The 14,544-nt window shown below is 45.8% G+C and overlaps 1 protein-coding gene across 3 annotated transcripts in view; it reads right to left on the reverse strand.

Moving 5' to 3' along the window:
• The window catches only part of nup98 (nucleoporin 98 and 96 precursor), a 107,747-nt gene that overhangs the window by 92,496 nt on the left and 707 nt on the right, over window positions 1-14,544 (reverse strand). For all 3 annotated transcript variants that reach the window (XM_080197732.1, XM_080197733.1, XM_080197731.1), the window contains exons 2-3: window positions 5,507-5,607; window positions 2,396-2,500 (exon numbers count right to left, since the gene is read on the reverse strand). In XM_080197732.1, coding sequence (XP_080053858.1) covers window positions 2,396-2,500; window positions 5,507-5,579 — 178 coding nt within the window. In that variant the 5' untranslated portion in view covers window positions 5,580-5,607. The remainder of the gene's footprint in view (window positions 1-2,395; window positions 2,501-5,506; window positions 5,608-14,544) is intronic.

Genomic DNA, 14,544 nt, shown 5'->3' on the forward strand with positions numbered 1-14,544 from the left:
TTTTATACAGACTACAATAAGGCTTTTGACAAGATACCACATGAGAGACTGGTCAAATTGCCCTGAATCCCAATTTGGATCCAAAATTGGCTTAGTGGCAGGACACAGTGATGGTCAGAGCTTGTTTTCGTGACTGGAAGTCTATGTCCAGTGGCATATACACAGTAAGTAGTTTCACAACACCAGGTTAAAGTCGGCATCTCCGCATCCGGTGGTGTATTGCAGTGATCGGTGCTGCGTCCCTTGCTGTTTGTAGTGCATATTAATGATCTACATGTGAACGTGGGAGGTATGACCAGCAAGTTAACAGATGAAAAAATTGAATGTGTGTAAGTGGTGGGGAGGAAAGCCTTGGATTACAGGGTGATAGAGATGGGTTGGTCAGATGTGCAGAACAGAAGCGATTGGAACTTAACTCTGAAAAGTGTAAGGATGCATATTGAGAGGATTAACAAGACAAGGGAATACACAATGAATGGTAGGATGCCAGGAAGTACAGCAGATCAGAAGGGCTTTGGGGTACGTGTCCATAGATCCCTAAAGGCAGGAGAACAGACAGATAATATGTAGAATATAAGAGCAGAGAGATCATGATGGAGCTGTATAAAATGCTTATTAGGCCACAGAGTACTGTGGGCAGTTCTTGTTGCTGCACTATTGGAAATATGTGGTTGCACTTAGAGAGGGTGCTGAAGAGATTCACCAAGACATTGCCTACGATTGAGTGTTTCAGCTGTGAAGAAAGGCTGGGGTTGTTTTCCTTAGAGGAGTGCAGGAAGAGGGAGGAACCGGATCAAGCTGTTTGTCATTTTCATAAATGACCTAGATGAGGGCGTAGAAGGATGGATTAGTAAATTTGCTGACGACACCAAAGTCGGAGGAGTTGTAGACAGTGAGGATGGATGTTGCTGTTTGCAGAGGGACATAGATAAGCTGCAGAGCTGGGCCGAGGGGTGGCAGATGGACTTTAATGCAGAAAAGTGTGAGGTGATTCACTTTGGTAAGAGTAACAGAGTACAGAATATAGGATGTTGCCAGGTATGGTGGGAAGGTCTATTGAGGAAAGGCTGAGGGACTTGAGGTTATTTTCATGAGAGAGAAGAAGGTTACGAGGTAACCTAATTGAGGCATACAAGATGATCAGAGGATTAGATAGGGTGGATAGTGAGGGCCTTTTTCCTCGGATGGTGATGGCTAACACGAGGGGACGTAGCTTTAAATTAAGGGGTGGTAATTATAGGACGGATGTCAGAGGTAGGTTCTTTACTCAGAGGGTAGTAAGGGCTTGGAATGCCCTGTCTGCAGCAGTTGCGGACTCGCCAACTTTAAGGGCGTTCAAATGGTGAGTGGATAGGCATATGGATAACACTGGAATAGTTTAGGTTAGAGGGTCATTAGATTGTTGCACCGACCAGTGGAACCATCGAGGGCCGAAGGGCCTGTACTGAGTTGTAATGTTCTAAAATTATGAGGGACACAGATAGGAAGAAATTTTTTTTTCTAAGAAGGATCAAAACTACTGGAGCCAAATAACCGGGGGCATAGATTTAAGATAAGCGGTAGGAGATTTCAAGGGGATTAGGAGAAAAACTGCTTCACCCAAAGGGTGGTGAGAATCCGTTAGATGAGCATGTGAAACACCGTAGACTACAAGGAAGCAAAGCAAGTGCTGGAAAATGAGATTAGAGTAGATGGATGCTTGATGGCCAGCAGACATGATGGGCTTTTGTGGAAAAGATTGAGGGGAGATTTAATAGAGATATCATACAGGGTCTGGACAAAGTAGATAGGGTGAAAGAATCAAAAACCTGAGAACAGATTATGGTAACTGATAGAAGAAGCAATACAGACACGAGAAGATAACTTTCCACAGGGCGAGCAGTTAGGATTTGAAACACACTGCCTGAGTGAACTGGAGGAAGGTTCAATTGAGGCATTCAAAAAGGGAATTAGGCTGTTATCTGAAAAAGAAATGTAAGAATGCGTGGTGCCGGGGGAAAAGGCACTAGTTGAGATGTTTCTTCAGGAGAGCCTGCATGGACACGATGAATCGAATTGCCCTCCGTGCTAAACCATTCTAATGATTTTCTTGTGCTCAAATAAGTCACTGTGTTTTCTACACGACAATAAGGGCCACATTTCCAAAAGTCCTTCCTTGACTGGATAAGCTGCACTGTGGGTGTATCCATACCTCAGGGACCGCAGTGATTCAAGAAAGTTCACCACCTTCGAGAGCAAATATATATGGGCAATAAATGCTGGCCTAGCCAACTATGCCCAGAGCCCATAAATTAACTGTTTGGAATGATCCAGAGTTCGCAATAAAAATGCTTTTTCTGTCCATGGTCAAAAACACCAAAATCGAAGCTTAGCAGAATGACAATCCACTCCTTACCTGGTTTGTTTTGAGTGCTTCCAAAGAGTCCACCACCAGCATTCGTGGCTGCACCAAATCCAGCTGTCGTAGCACCAAATCCACCAAACCCTGGAGTAGCCGTATCTGGGAACAGGAAATCACAGGGCTTTAGGTTCCTGCTCTGGAGTGAACAGGGCCACACATTCCCTCCAGCCTGCACTCAACCTCATCACCACTTCCCCCATCCCATTTCCTAATCGCACAAGTCCCTTCATTTCCAAACATCTTGACTAACTCAACAACTGAGCATCCACTGGTCTTCCATTTGGAGGATTCCAATAAAACCTGGGACTGATCTCTTAGAGCAAAGTGTAAGGGGAGCTTGAATAAAGACAGAGTGTTTCCAGCGGTCAGTAAGCCCAGACACAGATTTAAGCCAATTGGCAAAAGAATCTGGGGAAGGATAAGGAGAACCTTTGCTTCCATCCACCCAGAAGAGAGAGAAAGACAGAGACTGAAAGAAGAGAGTTCTGAACTTGCCTTGCCATGCCAACCTGCAGGCGTTCAAGTCTAATCCTGGTAACTCAATCCCACGTCCCATTTTTTTCAACCGAGGCTGCCTCTTGCACTAAAAGGAACCCTGTAACCTGACCCACACCCCAGCAGCAGGAAGGCAATCAGATCTGGTTGTAGTGGTTACATTACTGATCCGATTTATTCTGAGAACATAAGCTCGTTTCCCAGTTAGGCAGCTTGAGAATTTCAATTTCAGTTTTAAATAAATTTGGGTAGAAAATCTGACAGCAGGAAAAGTGATGATGTGGCGATGCCAGCGTTGGATTGGGGTAAGCACAACAAGAACTCTCACAACATCAGGTTAAAGTCCCATAGGTTTACTTGGTAGCACAAGCCACTAGCTTTCGGAGCATGACACCTTCTTCAGGTGAGTGACTAGGGAGTGATCAGACTGATCTAAAAATGTCAGCCTTACCATTACTGTCTTTTAGCTTACAGAGCTGATCTCCTTACCCAAGGAAGCATCAACTTGCCTTCGAGAGAAGGTTCACGGCATTAATTTTGGAACGGAGAGACCATTCTAAGAGACAGAGTAGAATGGGCTGATACACACTGGACTTTCACAGAATGAGGGGAGTCGAATAGTAGGAAGGACTATTACTTACATGGCGAAAAACTGCAGCATGCAACGGTGCAGAGGGACCTTGGGGTCCTTGTGCATGAGTCGCAAAAACCCAGCCCACAGATGCAGCAGGTGGTCAGGAAGGCGAATGGGATGCTGGCCTTCATAGCGAGGGGGATTGAATATAAAAGTAGGGAGGTCTTGCTGCAACTGTACAGGGCATTGGTGAGGCCGCAGCTGGAGTACTGTGTGCAGTTTTGGTCGCCGCACTTACACAAGGATATTTTGGCCTTGGAGGGAGTGCAGGAGGTTTACTAGGCTGATACCGGATTTGAGGGGGTTGAACTATGAGGAGAGGCTGAATAAACTAGGCTTGTACTCATTAGAGTTTAGAAGAATGAGGGGAGATCTCATTGAGACGTACAAGATGATGAATGGGATGGATAGGATAGAGGTGGAGAGGCTCTTCCCGCTCAGAAAGGACAGTAGGACTAGAGGGCACAGCCTCAAGATTGGGGGGTGGGGCGCAGTTTAGAACGGAGTTGAGGAGGAACTTCTTCACTCAAAGGGTGGTGAATCTCTGGAATTCTCTGCCCGTTGAAATGGTGGAGGCTGCCTCGCTAACTGTATTTAAGACATGGGTAGATAGGTTTTTGATAGGCAAGGGGGTTAAGGGTTATGGGGAGAAGGCGGGAAAGTGGAACTGAGCCACAGCAGATCAACCATGATTTTATTGAATGGCGGGGCAGGCTTGAAGGGCTAGATGGCCTACTCCTGCTCCTATTTCTTATGTTCTTATGAAACACACAAGATTCTAAGATAGTCTGACAGAACAGATGCTGAGAAGGAGGGTATTAGCCCCTGCTGTAGTATCAGATGAAAGGGTCAGCCATTTAGGACAGAAATGAGGAGACATTTCTTTGGAATCCTTCAGCTCAGTTATGGAGGTTCAAGGCAGAGATCCACTGATTTTTGGGCACTAAGGAAATGAAGGGATATGGGAGCAGAATGGGAAAGTGGAATGAGATCAGGATCAGCCACGGTCTTACTGTATGGCACAGCAGGCTGGAAGGGCTAAATGGTCAGCCTCTATTCTTTTCTTCTGCCACAAGAAGAAACCGTGATGTCCTTACCCAGGCTGGGTTAATTGACTCCAGTCATGCACTAACATAGCAGATTCTTCACTACCTTCTGTTGGGGTTTGGCAGTCATTTGGTTGCATCAAACCTACCAGCTGCCTACTGCCACATTCTCAGAACAACTAGGGATGGGCAAATGGTAGCTTTGCCAATCAGACATAGAAGGGCCGAAAATTCACTCTATAACTACTTGCTACCCAACATCTCCAGAATTTATCCGGAAACAATGTCTTGTTGCTCAGCCCTCGAGTAGCTGGCCTATCCTGGTCTAACAACACAGGTCAGAACACATGCAAAAAACAATATCCAGTGAGAGACAGTCAGCAGCACCTGTAGGAATGTCTCATTATTCCACTCCTAAAACAATATTCCATGTAAAAACACTGCTACATTTAATTACACAGGGAAAATACACGGCTATCCAGGTGCGGTTAGATGGAGGGAGTTTGGACCAGTTATGCGCAATACCATTTGTGCTCCATCTACGAAAGATGCAACCTCCCAGATAATATCCTCTCACTACAGTTTCCATTGAGTGCTGCATGGACAGTTCGGTATGCTGGGGTACCTTTACATTTCAGACAACAGTACACCTGCGTGCATGTGCACAGTGGGTCTGAGCTACCTGTGTGAGCGCTCTCAGATTACTGCACAGCTGATACGGACCTTTAATATCAGACTCACTGGATTGTGAAGACCCAGCAGTCCAATTAGGGTCTCTTGGAGAGGGGGGAACCCAGTCCTCACCTAGTCTAGTTTAAATTGTGACCTTAGTATCCACACTGTGTGGTGTGCTAATGGTCTGGGATGGGAATTTAACTGGACAGTCAATGCTTATTTTGCCACTTCCCAAACACAAAACAGCCAACTTACTTTGTCCAAATGCCGATGTGGTGAAACCGGTGTTGCCAAAGGGGGGCGTGCCAAACTGTGACTTATTAAACATCTTGCCAGGTTATGAAGATCGCAGGCAACTGCAGAGAGAAACAGAACAACACACAAATCAATCACCTAGAACCACGTTTGGGTGATATCACAAACTCTAACCAACACTGGACAAAATATCAACCAAGTCTCCCTCTGATAGATGAGCAACAATGAACAAGAGAATTCTCTCTCTCCAAATTTGCAGTCTGTTAGGTATAGATCTTTTACCAGGGGAATCATTTAAAAAGTCATACGTAAAGCATTGCAATCCATGAGGCATTTGATAAGATTCCACACAAGATAAGGGCTCATGGAGTTGCAATATGTTAGCATGGTTAGAGGGTTGCTTAATGCTTCCAATGGTGCAATTTAATGTTGGCAGGCAGTAACTAGGGAAGTGCCTCAAGGATCAGTGCTGGGGTCTCAGCTATTTACTTCTCCTGATGGATACAAAGCTAGGTGGTAATGCAAGCTGTGGGGAGGACACAAAGAGGTTGCAGAAAGACACTGACAGGTTAAGCGAGTGGGCATCATAAGAACATAAGAACATAAGAAATAGGAGCAGGAGTAGGCCATCTGGCCCTTCGAGCCTGCCCCGCCATTCAATAAGATCATGGCTGATCTGTCGTGGCTCAGTTCCACTTTCCCGCCCTCTCCCCATAACCCTTAATCCCCTCTCTTATCAAAAACCCATCAACCCGCTTCTTAAAAATATTTAGCGAGGCAGCCTCCACCACTTCAACGGGCAGAGAATTCCAGAGATTCACCACCCTTTGAGTGAAGAAGTTCCTCCTCAACTCCGTTCTGAACTGCCCCCCCTTTATCTTGAGGCTGTGCCCCCTAGTCCTACTGTCTTTTTTGAGCGGGAAGAGTCTTTCCACCTCTATCCTATCCATCCCATTCATCATCTTATACGTCTCAATGAGATCTCCCCTCATTCTTCTAAACTCTAACGAGTACAAGCCTAGTTTATTCAGCCTCTCCTCATAGCTCAACCCCCTCAACTCCGGTATCAGCCTAGTAAACCTCCTCTGCACTCCCTCCAAGGCCAAAATATCCTTGCGCAGGTGCGGCGCCCAAAACTGCACACAGTACTCCAGCTGCGGCCTCACCAATGCCCTATACAGCTGCAGCAAGACCTCCCTACTTTTATATTCAATCCCCCTCGCTATGAAGGCCAGCATCCCATTCGCCTTCCTGACCACCTGCTGCACCTGCAGGCTGATGGCAGATGGAATATAATGTGCAGAAGTGTGAAGTCATTCTCTTTGGTCATAAGAAGAGCAGAATACTTTCTGAAAGATGAAAAAGTTGACAATGTTGATGTTCAGAGGGAGTTGGGTGTGCTGATACAAAAAGCTCAGTGAGCATGCAGATACAGCGATCAGGAAGCAAACAGAATGTTGGCCTTTATTGTAAGGAAATTGGAATACAAGAATACATAAGTCTTGCTACAATTGTACAGGATTTTGGTGAGGCCACATCTGGAACAGCGTATGCAGTTATGAACTTCACATTTATGATAGGATAGACTTGCATCGGAGGTGATACAGTAAAGGTTGAAAGTTCACTAAATTGATCCCTGGGATGACAAAATTGTCCAATGATAAGAGACTAAATAAATTGGGCCAATGGGGCCTGGGGTTAGAAGAGGGAGAGATATCCCATTGGAATATACAATACTCTGCAGGGATTTGATAGGGTAAATGCTGAGAGATTCATTCCTCTAGTGGGGGAATCTAACAGAGATAGTCTCAGGATAAGGGGGCCGCTCATTTACTTCACTGAAAGGGTTGTGAATCTTCGGAATTTTCTACTCCAGATAGCTGGGGGTTGCTCCACATTGAATAGACAGATTGAGTTCTCAGGGAATTAAGGGATACAGGGAACAGGTGGGAAAGTGGAGCTGAAGCCCTAGGTCAGCCATGATTGGAATGGTCCAATCCTGCTTCTATTTCTCATACTCTAGTTAGTGAATGGGCTAGCATGTTTTCTAGTTTATGGTGGCAGAGCAGTTAGAACTGCTGCCTTGCAGCACCAGGGACACAGGTTCAATTGACGTTTTGGCTAAGATCAAGTATAGTTTTGCTGTGCTGCACTTGGTTGAAGTCATGAGGTTACACGGAGGCTTCATCTGAAGCAATTTTTTAAAGCAGCATCTAGACCTTTTGGCTAAGATGCAAATAAGATCAAGCCTTGGAGGAGGTGCAATGCCTGCTCCAATCAGCTTGGATCATGGCGATCAAGCCCAAGACAAGAAATGGTGAGCCTGTCTTGTCAGCTTGGACCAGGAATGTCTCAATTGTTGAGACATTTATATCCAATTCAGTCCAAATCAAAAAAAAATTCCAGCCCAGGGTCACTGTCTGTGTGGAGTTTGCACATTCTCCCCGTGTTTGTGTGTTTCCTTCAGGTGCTCTGATTTCCTCCTACAGTCCAAAGATGTGAAGACTGGGAGAAAAAGCGGGATGAATTTGCGAGTTACAGGGATAGGGGGAGCAAGGGGACCCGGGTAAGATGTCTGTCAAAGGTCAGTGCAGACTTGATGAGTCGAATGGCTTCTTCTGCACTGTAGGGATTCTACAATACATTCTAGAATTCAACATTGTCAAATAATAATGGCCCTGGAGTCAGAAAAACTCAGTGGTGCAAGCTGAAATGAATGGACACTGAGTCAGTGAGTATGGGTAGATTCTAAAGCAGAGCTGGTTAAAGGAGTTAAGAAAGGTGAAACTGAGGGGAGTAGAGGAAGAGGAGACGATGTGCAGATTAGGTGCATTAGCTTTACTAAATTCTCCCTCAGTATACCTGAACAGGTGTCAGAGTGTGGCAACTAGGGGATTTTCACAGTAACTTCATTGCAGTGTTAATGTGAGCCTACTTGTGACTGATAAATAAACATTACAAGAAAAATTTCAGATCTTAAAACAGAGCACAGTTACCACTATGCCACCACTCCCTTTGGCAATGATATGGATAAGTGATCCAGGTGCCCTGACTAATATTGTGGAAACATGTAATCAACTCACCATTGCAGCTAGAGAATTTCAATTCAATCGGACACGAAGCTAGTTTCATGACCGTGACGACCATCATCGATTGTCAAAAAAATCCATCTGGTTCACTAATGTCCTTTAGGAAATCTGCCGTCCTTACCTGGTCTGGCCTAGCCTACATGTGACTCCAGAGCCACCGCAATGCGTCTTTAAACTGCTCTCCGACCCAGCAAGCCCACTCAGTTGTAACAAAATGATATAGAAAAGTTGCACAAGAATAAAACGGCAGACTATCGGCATTGACTGAGGAATCAGAAATAACAATGGCAAACCCAATCCTTTCCACAAAGTGCAAAGGAAACTTAAAACACATCAAATCAAAATGTGATTATCGGGGTCTATAACGCACCTCAGCCCCTGTGGTGCCCAACGAGTGCGAAAGGCTTGTACCAAACTTGGGAGAAACATTCCACATATTAGTCAATAACAGCCTGACTTGAATTGTCTGCAAGATGTGATTCCTTGAGCATGACTATGTCCTATGTTGTCATCATCATTAATAGTCATGTGCTCTCCACCACCAATCGCACAGACCCACCAAAGGGCTGGGCAGCAGTCAAGAGGGAGTTCTTCTGGGATTCCTCAGCATTGACTGCTGACCCCATGAAGTCTCATTGTGCAAAGTCAAACAATGGCAACGTAACCCCCTGCTGATGACCACATACTCCCACCACCCCCCACAACAGTTGATACATCAGTACCCCTCCACGTTGGAACACCAATTCTAAGGATTCAAAGGTGGCAACAGCACACTATATACTCCAGATGGGAATTTTGACGTTTGAACCCAAGAATGGTTCAGTATCATCACAACTGATCCAGCTGGTATTCATACTGTGTCTAATGAGAGTACAGCTAAACACCAAAGAACTCAAATCCTCTTCAAATTCCATTAGACAACAAGGGGGACAACAGTGGAGGACACAGACTACATTATATATCAGAACACATTGAGACACTGCAATGTATGTGTTGCGACAACACTCCAGGAGTACCCTTAAACTCTTCATTCCATTTTCTCTGGCCTTGTGTACAATCCCCTCTCTGCACGGTTGGCTTTTCGTCAGCTGCCTAGGCTCCAAACTCTGGCATTCGAACAACTGCTTCCGCAAGTCCCTTTACTGATCCCACCAAGATAAAAGGCAAAATACTGTGGATACTGGAATCTTAAAATAAGAACAGGAAATGCTGGAAAATCTCAGCAGGTGTGACAGCATCCGTGGAGAGAGAATAGAGCCATCATCTTGAGTCAGGGTGACCCTTTGCGCTCATCTAGACTCAAAACATTGGTTCTATTCTCTCCCCGTAGATGCCATCAGATCTGAGATCTTCCAGCATTGTTTACTAACCCCCGTCTCTGGCTTGACATCTATTTATGTCTGATTATGTCACCAATCCCGTGTAATATTCTTCCATATTATAATAAGGGAATGACAAGAGGGGAGGAATTAGGAAGAAACTCATCAAAAACACAGAAACAGGCTGTTAGGTTAAATTGTTCCCTGCTGGTGTTCAAAGTCCACACAAGCCTCCTCCCATCCCCTCTTCATCTCCCACATAAAAACATAAGAAATAGGAGGAGTAGGCCATCTAGCCCTTCGAGCCTGCCCCGCCATTCAATAAGATCATGGCTGATCTGAAGTGGATCAGTTCCATTTTCCCGCTTTCTCCCCATAACCTTTAATTCCCTTGTCTATCAAAAACCTATCTACCCATGACTTAAATCTCTTCAGCGAGGTAGCCTCCATCACTTCAACGGGCAGAGAATTCCAGAGATTCACCACCCTTTGAGTGAAGAAGTTCCTCCTCAACTCCGATCTAAACCGTCCCCCCCCTTATCTTGAGGCTGTGCCCTCTAGTCCTGCTATCCCTTCTAAGCAGGAAGAATCTCTCTACCTCAACCCTATCCATCCCCTTCATTATATGTCTCTATAAGATCTCCCCCATCAGCCTTCTAAACTCCGAGTACAGACCCAGTCTATTTAATCTCTCTTCATCGTCCAACCCCCTCATCTCCGGTATCAGCCTAGTGAACCTCCTCTGTACTCCCTCCAAGGCCAATATATCCTTCCGTGCGGCGACCAAAACTGCACACAGTACTCCAGCTGCGGCCTCACCAGTACCTAGTACAGTTGCAACAAGACCTCCCTGCTTTTACATTCTAGCCCCCTCGCTATAAAGGCCAGCATACCATTCGCCTTCTTGATCACCTGCTGCACCTGCAGACTGGGTTTTTGCGACTCATGCACAAGGACCCTCAGGTCCCTCTGCACCGTAGCATGCTGCAGCTTTTCGCCTTTTAAGAACATAAGAAATAGGAGCAGGAGTAGGCCATCTAGCCCTTCAAGCCTGCCCCGCCATTCAATAAGATCATGGCTGATCTGAAGTGGCTCAATTCCACTTTCCCGCTTTCTCCCTTGCCTACCAAAAACCTATCTACCTACGTTTTAAATATATTTAGCGAGGTAGCCTCCACTACTTCAACGGGCAGAGAATTCCAGAGATTTACCACTCTGAGTGAAGAAGTTCCGCCTCAACTCTGTTCTAAACTGCACCCCCCCTAATCTTGAGGCTGTGCCCTCTAGTCCTGCTGTCCTTTCTGAGCGGGAAGAACCTCTCCACCTCTACCCTATCCATCCCTTTCATCATCTTATGTCTCAATAAGATCCCCCCCCTCATCCTTCTAAACTCTAACGAGTACAAGCCCAGTCTATTCATAGCTCAACCCCCTCAACTCCGGTATCAGCCTAGTGAACCTCCTCTGCACTCCCTCCAAGGCCAAAATAGCCTTGCGCAAGTGTGGCGACCAAAACTGCACACAGTACTCCAGCTGCGGCCTCACCAGTACCCTATACAGTTGCAGCAAGACCTCCCTACTTTTATATTCAATCCCCCTTGCTATGAAGGCCAGCATCCCATTTGCCTTCCTGACCACCTGCTGCACCTGTAGGCTGGGTTTTTGCGACTCATGCACAAGGACCCCCAGGTCCCTCTGCACTGTAGCATGCAGCAGCTTTTTGCCCTGTAAGTAATAGTCCTCCCTACTATTATTCCTACCAAAGTGGATAACCTCACACTTGCCAATACTGTATTCCATCTGTCAGGTCCTCGCCCACTCCCTCAGCCTATCTAGATCCCTCTGCAGACTTTGTAGACCCTCCGCACAATTTACTTTTCCACTTATGTGTGTCATCAGCAAATTTCGACACCTTACACTCGACTCCCTCCTCCAGATCATCTATATAAATGGTAAATAGCTGAGGCCCCAGCACCGATCCCTGGGGCACTCCACTAGTCACCAACCGCCAATCCAAATAGCACCCATTGACACCCACTCTCTGCCTCCTATTTGACAGCCAATCCCCTATCCACGCTAACACCTTACCCCCAACTCCATGCCCCCTAACCTTCTGTAACCACCTTTTGTGTGGCACCTTATCAAACGCCTTCTGAAAAATCAAGTAACACCACATCCACCGGTTCCTCTCTATCCACCGCACTAAACACATCCTCACAGAATTCCAATAAATTCGTCAGACACGACTTCCCCTTAACGAATCCGTGCTGTGTCTGCTCTATCAAACAATTCTTCTCAAGATGCCTTGCTATTTCCTCTTTGCTGACAGATTCAAGAATTTTAAACTGACAGGCCGATAATTCCCTGCCTTTTGCCTGCTACCCTTTTTATACAACGGCGTAACATTAGCCGTTTTCCAATCTTCCGGCACTTCCCCGGAATCCAGCGAATTTTGGTAAATAATCACTAAGGCATCCACTATCACCTCTGCCATTTCCTTCAGAACCCTTGGGTGCATTCCATCCGGTCCTGGGGACTTGTCCACCATCAGTCCCTCTAGTCTGTCGAGCACTGCCTCTCTAGTAACAATGATCTCATTCAGGCCCTCCACTCCTACCATCTTTCCATCGTTAACACCCGGCAAACTATTCGCATCCTCCTCCATGAAGACCGAAGCAAAAAAGTTATTCAAGGCCTCAGCCATTTCCTCATCCCCCACCACTAAATCCCCCCTCTCATCCTCTAAGGGTCCAACATTCACCCTAGCCAGCCTCCTCCTTTTTATATATTTATAAAAACTCTTACTATCCTTTTTTATATTTAGCGCTAGCCTAGATTCATAGTCTATCCTTCCTTTATCAACTTCTTCATCGATATTTAAACCTCTCCCAATCCTCTTCTCGCCCACTACTTTTAGCCACTCTAAGTGCATCAGCTTTTAATTTAATACTCTCCTTTATCTCCTTCGTTATCCACGGCTGATTATCTCTTCTCCTACGATCCTTCTTTACCATCAGAATAAATTCCTGCTGAGCACCAAGAAAGATCTCCTTTAAGATCCTCCACTGTTCCTCGGCAGACCTACCGACAAATCTGCGCCCCCAATCTACATTCGCCAATTCCTCTCGCATCCTATCGTACTCCCCTCTGTTCAAACAAAGGACACAGGTCCGGGATCCTACTTTCTCCTCCTCCATTTGCATCAGAAACTCCACCATACAATGTTCACTCTTCCCAAGAGGATCCCTCACAACAAGGTCACTAATTCTACCTGCCTCTTTACATAACACCAGATCTAAGATAGCTCGCTCCCTCGTCGACTCCAGCACATACTGTTCAAGGAAACTATCCCGGCAGCATTCCAAGAACTCTTCCTCAAGCCCACCACGTCCAACGGTCGACCAATCAATATATAGATTGAAATCTCCCATAATTATCACTGTTCCATTCCTGCACGCATCATTTATTTGCACGTTTATAGCCCACCCCACCTCCAGGTCATTATTTGGGGGCCTATAGACAACACCCACCAGTGTCTTCCTCCCCTTGCTGTCCTTAATCTCCACCCACAACGATTCCACGTTCTGCTCTTTGGCACCTATACCTTCCCTTACTACCACCCTGATACTATCCTTAATCAGCAGAGCTAGCCCCCCCCCTCCCTTTTTCCTCCCGTCTATCCTTCCTAAACACTTGATACCCCTGGCCATTCAGCTCCCAGTCCCTGTCACCTTGCAACCCCGTTGCTGTAATGGCCACCAGATCATATCCATTTGTGCTGATCTGCGCCACCAGCTCATTCACTTTGCATGAAGCATTCGGAACATTCAGATAAAGTGTCTTCATCCCAGCCTTCACCTGGACCCTATTTGAAGGAACGCTACCAACCTTACTCATGCCCCCTACTCCCTTTATTGAATCCCTCCTACTATTATTTCTGCCAAAGTGGATGACTTCACACTTCAGTTCCCCCTTATACACTTCTAGACTCTTCACCCCAACCATTTTGTGTGATAACAAGTTTCATACTCTCAGGGTAAAGGAGTTCCCTCCAAATTCCCCATTGCATTGATCAGTGACCATCTTATATTGCGAACACAGAACGTAAATATCACTGAAAAGAGACATGTTGTTGGAGCTTTTCATCTTGCACCCTTCAGGATAAACACAAGGCTGCCAAATTTCAAAACAGTCACAAGAGAAAAGGATACTCGATTTAAAAAAGTTCCTAAAACATATACTATAGCAGAGGAACAGGTCCTTCAGCCAAGGCGTTGTGCCAAACATGACACCCAATTAAACTAATCCCTTCTGCCTTAGTCCATATCCCTCGATTCCTTGCGTACTCATGCGCTTAGCTAAAAGTGCCTTAAATACCCCTATCATATCAATCACCACCCCGTAGCTAAATTTCTACCAGGGCTCATGTGGTAGAAATTGTCGTGGTTGTTTGAAGTTTGGCATTCTTGCAATTGCCCTGATGAGTGCAAGATGAAAAACTTCAGTGGAAGTGTCTCTATTTTCCCCAATGTGGATGGCCACTGCTTCTGGCCTCAGCCACAAGTGAGAACTTGTAGGAATGTGAGTTGTGTAATCGTAAAGAGCCCCCAGCCTTTACTGGAACCCAGCCT

This window comes from Carcharhinus amblyrhynchos, chromosome 10 (assembly GCF_965287045.1).
Source record: "Carcharhinus amblyrhynchos chromosome 10, sCarAmb.v2.hapA, whole genome shotgun sequence".
NCBI classification, from domain to species: Eukaryota; Metazoa; Chordata; class Chondrichthyes; order Carcharhiniformes; family Carcharhinidae; genus Carcharhinus; species Carcharhinus amblyrhynchos.